The 8,703-nt window shown below is 47.3% G+C and overlaps 1 protein-coding gene across 1 annotated transcript; it reads left to right on the top strand.

Annotated features, from left to right (window-relative positions):
- Positions 1 to 1,775: 1,775 nt before the first annotated feature.
- LOC115047530 (protein ELFN1-like) lies at positions 1,776 to 7,769 on the top strand. The gene is made up of 4 exons (XM_029508522.1): positions 1,776 to 2,029; positions 2,118 to 2,271; positions 3,603 to 3,769; positions 5,182 to 7,769. Exons 1-4 carry the CDS (start codon positions 1,776 to 1,778, stop codon positions 7,274 to 7,276), a joined length of 2,670 nt encoding a protein of 889 aa, XP_029364382.1. The 3' UTR covers positions 7,277 to 7,769.
- Positions 7,770 to 8,703: the final 934 nt, after the last annotated feature.

Raw genomic sequence — 8,703 nt, forward strand, 5'->3', positions numbered from 1 at the left:
AGTTCCGAGCCTTCCACTGCTGGACTAACTGGGTAGTTTGTCTCATGCTACGTGGGAGGAAGTCTCACCATCAATTATAGATTGTGCTGACTGGCAGGAAAAGCCTCTGCCTATGTGTTTACAGCCAAACGCTCACCTATGCCACAGCACGTTTGTGACATTGTGATGTTAAAGGGCTGAGATTAAACTAGAGCTTTCAGATTTATCTTTCAAAATCCAAAAATATATATTTCTAAGGTAGCATTGGCACATCGGGTATTAATCCATCCGCGAGAAGCAGAGGAGAGGATCAGAGAGGTTGTGAAGATTGTCGTATTGTGAACGCAAACAAGGGGGGGGACATAGTCGCTCAAATAAAAAGATGAATGAGCCTTCATTGACAGATGACACAGAGCAGCAGAGGCTTCAGCCTGGACGTCACTAACGCTTTGCTCCGTCCTCAAGAGGCGTTGCTCTCGTTTACCCTCCGCCTCGGAGTGGACGCGACACATCAGTACCTCTTCGCCTCGCCACTCATCTGTAATCAATCAGGAGGGAACGGCAGCCAAGAGATGTTTTGTGAGGAAGGCCGGACCTTTTGCTCCTTCCCGCTCCTCCTTCACCCCCTTGATGTCACATCCTGTTTGTTGGAACAGCAGAGAAAAAGGCTCTCAAAGAGAAGAGAGAGCCACTATTCTCACTAATTCCCCAGACAGAGAGCCTCTCTGCATACCTCTCTCATCCCAGCCTTCTTTTTTCTCTCACAGAATCACCGCCTCTTTCTCTCTCCCCCCACCAAACACCTCTGCTCACTCCAGCTTTGCTCTCTTGCGCCCACTTTTTCACTTCTGCACCACTCCACAGCACTTTGCAGGACTCCTTCATTTCCTCCCATCTCTCTCCGTCCTGCTCTCCTGCTCCATCAGACATCAGCTGTTTTTCTCAGGAAGTGTTTTATTTAGAGCAGATTAATTAATTAGATACAGTATGGGAGCTGTGGCCATTCTTAGTCCAAGGCCCCAAGGCTAATGGTGTGGCAAAATAATGTGTGTGTGTCACAACAAGCTGTGTGTACTTTAAAGAGTTGCAGGTGCTTGTTGTGTACTGCACCAATGTATGTGCTAATTGGATGTGTCAAGAAGTGTGCGTGCGTGTACACACCCTTGCATGTCTTGCCTTTATATAGGAAGAAACAACTACCTCCATTTCATCAGCAGGGCTGTTGGTTGGTGGTATCTCACCCAACCACAGTGTTTCATTAGCGAGTCTTTTCTAACACCCCCCCCCCCCTCTTTCTCTGCCCCCAGGGACCCGTTCTCACACCAACTGCACACCAGTAAGAAATGAGGAAGAAAGAAAAGACGTGCCTGTCCGATCAGAGATGCAGATGGCCACAGAGGACATGAGTACCTGCCAATCTGGCACCAGGATAACTTCCTTTTGCCAATCAATACACAACATATCAAATGCAACCCCCTAGCTGAACAATTGATACAGTTTCCCGGGACACTCATGCTGCCAGTGAAGCGATAGATCCTTCCTGCACTCATTTCTATTAGATTTCTAACAAGAGTCAAACAGTTTTGTCTCATGGAACCGTAAAGAGGAGAACCAGGAGAATTTATCATGCTGTGACCACCAAAAGCAGAGCAGACACAAATCTGAAGAAAAGGGCAACACCGAGTCACCATACACTGAGATATTACTAAACAAATCAAGCCCTTATTTCCTTTCAAATGGCAGCAGCCTGCATGGATGAATGTTAAATGGCAAGCGGCTCTGCACAACATTCTCCAATGGATATTGCGACAACATCCCAAATGGCCCAGAGAACGGGACAGCAGAGACATAACGTGACTCGAGGCTCTTCATCAGCGGTCCTGTCCGGAGCCAGCTCCTTCCTCTGTTGGCTTACCCTGCTGTCAATGATGCGGTTGCCAATGGTTACGGCCGACTGTTGGCTTATCGAGGGGGAGAAGGGCTTCGTGTGGCTGGCCATCTGCAGCATGAACCAGCCGCCGTACGAGGCCATCCCCTCCCACATTAACAGGTGAGAGAACTCCAATAGAGAGCGTGTTTCCAAACCACAGTTTGGCCTCCTCGGTGAACATCTACCTCCTTCACGGTTCTCTCCGCAGCACCATCGTGGATCTGAGGCTGAACGAGAACAAAATACGCTCGGTCCATTATTCTTCGCTCAGTCGCTTCGGCAACCTCACCTACCTGAACCTCACCAAGAATGACATCAGCTACGTGGAAGACGGAGCGTTCTCGGCACAGTTCAACCTGCAGGTGAACGATGACGCACGTGCACGTTTGGGCTCATGTTTGCTTTCATGCATGTGCACATACATCAAGTGTTTTGTTTGTTTTTTTTACGTTAAGATACTTTACTTTTTTTTTTTTATTTCAATTTCAGTAAGAAATCGTTTCCTATTTATTGCACTACATTTATTATGGTATGCAGATGTAGCTAATGTGTTGCATACAAATTAGAGTTACCACCTCCAGGTAAATGTGATCTCAAGCTTCCCTTTTTGTGTTAAACCACTGAATTCCACAACATTATGACACAGTGAAGTTGGCTTTTGATCGTTTTGAGATTGAATGTCGTCACGTCATCATTTTAAATACAAATTTGTTTATTATGGTCAAAAACTATGTTGTCCGATCCCACAGTGACCTTTGATTTCAAAATCTTAATCTGTTGAAAGCATTATTAAGGTATCACGTTCTAGAGAGAGAGAGAGAGAGAGAGAGAGAGAGAGAGAGAGAGAGAGAGAGAGAGAGAGAGAGAGAGAGAGAGAGAGAGAGAGAGAGAGAGAGAGAGAGAGAGAGAGAGAGAGCACAGATGGACAGCCTGAAAGCTAAATGCCTCTGGCCCCGGAGGGACGAATAACAAAGTCAATGTGGATAAAACACAATTCATCGCGACAGGTTAAAATCCTTGAAAATGCACAAAGTGGTTATAAGTAGCATGTTTTATCAATATCTGTTTAGCATGTCAGCATAAAGTGTCAATTTAAGATGTTACTGATCCTTTATTTTCATATTTACTCATTTAAATTTCATAATTTTTCATAGAATTTAATTTCAGCACATTAAAATTTTTTAATTGATGTGTGCAACACAAAAAGAAGGCTTTAAGAAGTTTTTCATGGCGTGTAACAAAACATATTCTAATATTTGACTGTACTTTTACTAAGAACTATACCAACCAGGACCAATTCTGTCTTCTTCTACTCAGCTTGTCTCAGTGTTCCTTCAGCCGGTCTAAATTCATCCAGCACTACACACACAGATGGGCACACAAGAAACACAACACCTGCTCGTTACAGCTTCCAGAAACATTCAGGCAGAAGTGCTCGGCCAAACTTAGCTGAACGCAGCCATACTGAACTGGCAGGCTGGCACATGTTACCCCCAGCTGCTGGAGCCGAGCCAGGAGGTAAAATGTGAACAAGACAGATCTGAGTAAACTCAGAACAGCACAGGGGCTTAGATCAGCATGTGAAACAAGAATTGCACTGAACCGTCGTCTGTTTGTTCTGTATGTCTTCCAGCTTGTAGTGAGTGACGCTCTTCAAAGATTAGAATAATCCCACTTGTCTTTGTCTCCCCAGGTTCTCCAGATGGGCTTCAACAAATTGAGGAACTTGACAGAGGGGATGCTCCGAGGGCTGGGCAAGCTGCAGTATCTCTACCTGCAAGCCAACCTCATCGAGACTGTAACGCCCAACACCTTCTGGGAATGCCCCAACATCGAGAATATCGATCTCTCCATGAACAGGTAAACCGATGAAACACAAAGATACTGGAATGACTGGTAGAGTAAATAGTTAAGTAAAGACTATAAAGCACCTTTCACTGAGAAACATCACAAAGTGCTTTACATCATAAAAAAGGAAACGGGGCTATAAACACAGAAAAGACACACAAAAGAAAAAACCGAGGCGGACAGCAATCCATAATTTGGGTGCACAGGCACCTCGGGTGTTACAGCAGGTTTGAAGGATGGCCACAATTTTTTTTGTTCAGTCGACGAAAGAGCCTGAAAAGATATTTAAGGAAGAGTGGCCGATACGGTGGGCCATGCTAGGTGAGCCGCAGAACCCAGTCCACATGGAATTTAATGAGCAGCCAGAGGAGGGAAGGCCAAAATCAATTGATGATTGATATTCAGTTTTTTGTTACTTCTGGTTTAAACAACCATTTTAAGTCAATTGAAACTGTCTGGATAAAATGACAAAGCCGCTTGAATGTGGGGATTCGTCCACTTTTCAGAACAGAAAGTTTTATTTATTGAACAGTTATTTGGACAAAACAAAGATCTGGCGGTTAGCACTGTCAGCTCACAGCAGGACGGTTGTTTGTCTCCATGTGTCAGCCCTGATAGACTGTCCAGGGTGCACCTTGCCCTCAACAAATGTCAGCTGGGATCGGCTCCAGCCAACCTTGATGGACGGTTATAAATCACTGCAGCCAATGATCTGTATCTTTAATGTTGCTGTTTAACACAGACATAACAATAAAAGTGGAATTAAATGCTAAAACTGAAGAAAACAGAAGACTTGTGGTCCGGGTCCTGGGCTCATGATGCAAACGTCTGCAGTTAGAGAAGAAACTTCTGAAACACACCCAAAGCATTAATGTTAAATGTCAGGCCAAAATCAAAGATCAAGGGCTGCTTTCTAAAGTTGCCAGTTTGTACTTGTGTTCCGGCGAAACTAGAGGGGGAGAGAATGCAGAAGATGCAGACGCGCTGACAGTATTCTGCACAGATAATGATGCAACGCTGCAACAAACCCTGGTTCCAATTAAAGTGGAGATCCCCGCTTTTCCTCAGTGAGACTAACAGCCCTATTTTTACTGTTGGCTGTGTAATTGCTATTGATCACATCACCCAAATGCACGAGCTAAAAGGAGCGACTTTAACTGTTCTTTGGGGCCTGCTGAAAGGTAATTTGGGAGCCGTTTAAGACCAGAAACTGACGTCTGAGGAACAAATGTGTGTGAAGGAAGAAGTGCAGCAGCATTACACAGCAGTCTGTTCACAGGTCTTGGGTTACATTCGGCATGGGGACTTGATTAAAGCCTTTTGCGGCCTCTGAGGGAATCACCTCAAGGCTGAAAAAAGGCCACACATGTTCAGATGCCTTTGTTCCTGTTAAGTTCATCACTTCTCCTTCGTCTGTTCTTCAGGATCCAGGTGCTGGATGGGAATTTGTTCACCGGGCTCTCTAAGCTGACCACCTGTGAACTTTACACCAACCCCTTCAACTGCTCCTGTGACCTTCTGGGTTTCCTGCACTGGCTCTCGGTTTTCCCCAACAGGACCAGTGAGAGGATGGTCTGCGACTCCCCAACTGAATTATCCGGCTACAACCTCCTGAGCCAGAACCCCCACATGCTGACCCAGCGCACCGCCCTGAACATGCTCAGCGTCGGGTGCGCAGAAGACAGCAGCAGCGCCACGCCTTTCTTCACCATCAGCTCGGCCGATTCTGCCACCATGTCCCCGGATTCAGCATCTCCCTGCGGGCTGGATGACTGCGCCTCGGGGACGCCTCCCGATGAGGTGATAAGCTTGAGTCCCATTTACTCGGACAGCAGTCCGTTCATGAAACTAAAGCAGGTGCAACATTCGAGCGCTGTGATAACAGTTCATATCCCTCATCCGTACAAGAAAATGTACATCCTGGTGCTTTACAACAACAGTTTTTTCACCGATATCCATAATCTGAAAAGTCACGTCGAAGATATTGAGCTGAAGAACTTAAAACCTAACACCGACTACACATACTGCGTGGCCTCCATACGAAACTCCCTGCGCTTCAACCACACCTGTCTCACCATCTCCACCGGCCAGCGGGCGGAGCCTGAGAGGATAGCCAACCAGTCGTCGGCCACTCACTACATCATGACTATTCTGGGCTGCTTGTTTGGCATGCTGCTTTTCCTTGGCCTCGTGGTCCACTGTCTGAGGAAGAAGAGGATCATGGAGGAGAAGGAGAGGAAGATGAGCAGGATCCAGAGGACTCTGATAGAGCTCAAGTACGGCGGCGAGGGGGATATAGAGGGAGGGAGTGGAGGATCTGTTTCCCAGAAGCTTGCTGCCGGGGACAGTCTGTCCAGAATGCCCTACCTGCCTCAGGGTGGTGAGATCGATCCATACAAGCTGCAGGAGGTGATAGAAACACCTGCCCACAAGCCTGCTAAAATTAACTACATGGAGGTCAGAGGCTCTGGAATAGAAAGGGAGAGGGAGCGGGAGAGAGAGAGGGAGATGTCGCCACAAGCCAACCCGCAGGGCTCCGTAGCCGAGATCTCTACCATCGCGAAGGAAGTTGATAAAGTGAACCAGATCATCAACAACTGCATCGATGCTCTCAAGTCTGAGTCTACCTCCTTTCAGCAGGGGATGAAATCACCCTCTTCGGCAGGCGGAGGGGCTGTTTCAACCGCAGAGCCACAGCTGGTGCTTCTCTCAGAGCAAGGAGAGCGAGGAGAGAGAGGCGGGGAGTTTCTCTCCCCGGTGTATAAAGGAGGGAGGGGAGGGAGAGAAGACAGGGGGAGAAGCTACCATCACTCTCTGCAGCGACACCACAGCATGGAAGCTCCTCCGACCTCCAAGAGGCCGAGCACCTCCTCTTCCCCCGGCTCCACCCGCAGCCCGCGCTCCTTCCGCTCTGAGGCAGGTTACCATTCGTCAGAGGCCCGCTACATCGAGAGGACCTCTCCTGGAGAGAGGGGAGAAAGGGGAAGCGGGGGAGGAGAGGCCATCCGCACCGTCACCCCTGCGGCGGCGATCTTACGGGCAGAAGCCCAAAGGATTCGCCAGTACAACGAACACCGCCACTCCTATCCCGGCTCCCAGCAGCACCTCCAGGAGCTGCAGCACCACCCTCAGATCCTGCAGGAGCTCCACCATCACCCGGGGGGCCGCAAGCCCTCCGTGTTAGACCCGCTCACTCTCAGCAGGCAGGCCAAGCAGCGAGAGCTGGCGTACTCCCAGCTCTCACCTCACTACCCGCTCTCCCCCCAGTACCACAACCTCAGCTACTGCTCCAGCCCCGAGGAAGATGAGGAGGAGGAAGGGCTCCTGTGCACCCCGACCCTGGGCTTGTGGGAGAGGTTCAAACTGCACCGCAAGAGGCACCGGCAGGCGTCCATGGAGGATGAGGGATACGTGGCGGCCGGACATGCTCTGAGGCGAAAGGTTCAGTTTGCCAAGGACGAAGATCTTCACGACATCCTGGACTACTGGAAGGGCGTGTCGGCCCAGCAGAAGGCCTGAAGCCCAGAGACCCCAAAAGGCTCTGAAGACGGACAAACAGCACTGCGCCCATTACATAATGATGCAGACTGATACAAAAAGACCTGTAAATACACACAAACACACACAACTTCCAGGATCTCCAGAATTACAGAAATACACACACCACACTGGCTCACACTTTAAACAAATTTTGCGCCTTTTCTTCTGACAACATAAAGGAGAACCACACTAATATATTATACTGAACAACAAAAATACCAACTTATAGAAAGAGACTCAGTTACTTTTGTAATGTAATGAGAATTATAGCTCAGACTGATGTAGCTATTTGTACTAAGTTTTGAATGACGAGAGGGGAGGAAAAAAAAAAAAGTATCAACATTTAACAGAAACCTTAAATGTTGCCGGGCAACCCATCCCGAACGGTCCCGGCTACGTTTTCGATCTGCCTCGAGGTCGGTGACGATCCCGCCAACAGCAGATTGTTCCTGATACTTTGTGTTTCCAGGGGAAGGACCTTTTTTTTTTTTTTTAAACGTTGCGTCCTGCGATAAAACCACAAGGGCAGACATTATGAAAGGAGATTTTAAACACCCCAACGTGAAATTCTGGATGGGTCGCCATGGCAACAGAAACATTCAACCACGCTGAGAACGAGTAGGTAGCTCTCACCACAGAGAGAGTAAAATGTGCCAAATCAACCAAGGGGATAGTAGAGCCCTACTGTGTACCGACGTCTCCTCGCCACTGTTTTTATATACAGAATTTAAAAAAGATCTAGAATGATGTGTTGTTATTACTATTAATTATTCTTATTATCATTAATGGTCTTCTTATTATTCCTATGATCCTCATCATTAATATTCTATTATTTGAATATGGCATGGCTCTGTGCTGTGACTGTGTTTTGACTGTTTTCGACCTCTCCGCTGAGAGGTGCACACCAACAGTGACGGACAAGACGTTTGAGTTCTTCTTTTCTACTGAGAGGAATGTTGAGCCCCCCCAAAAAAACAAACAAACAAACAAAAAAAAAAAAAAAACACCAAGCCGGCATTTCTCTTGGAGAACCATTGCTACACCTGCTCCTCATCCTCCTACAGAGGGATCGTTGTACAGACGAGAGAGATGAAGTTCTATATTTGCAACAGAGGTGACTGTTTTGTTTGTACAACGTGGTTTTGAAATCTTTCAGACTTTTCAGAAACCAGAATCCCAAGTTAGTTACCTACCTGCTCACTTACAATGGTACGTTTTTGATTTTGAAATCGAACTAAAAATTCTAATCTTCAAATGAATGTCTTCAATTCCCACAGGGGAAACATATCTGCACTGTTCAAAATCAAAAAACGACTCTTAGGAAAAGACCTGAAACTCTCAGCTTCCTTCCCGATATACTGTAGCGTCACTGTGTTTTATCAACCCCCCCCCCAGCACACACGCCC

This window comes from Echeneis naucrates, chromosome 1, assembly GCF_900963305.1.
Source record: "Echeneis naucrates chromosome 1, fEcheNa1.1, whole genome shotgun sequence".
Taxonomy (NCBI): Eukaryota; Metazoa; Chordata; class Actinopteri; order Carangiformes; family Echeneidae; genus Echeneis; species Echeneis naucrates.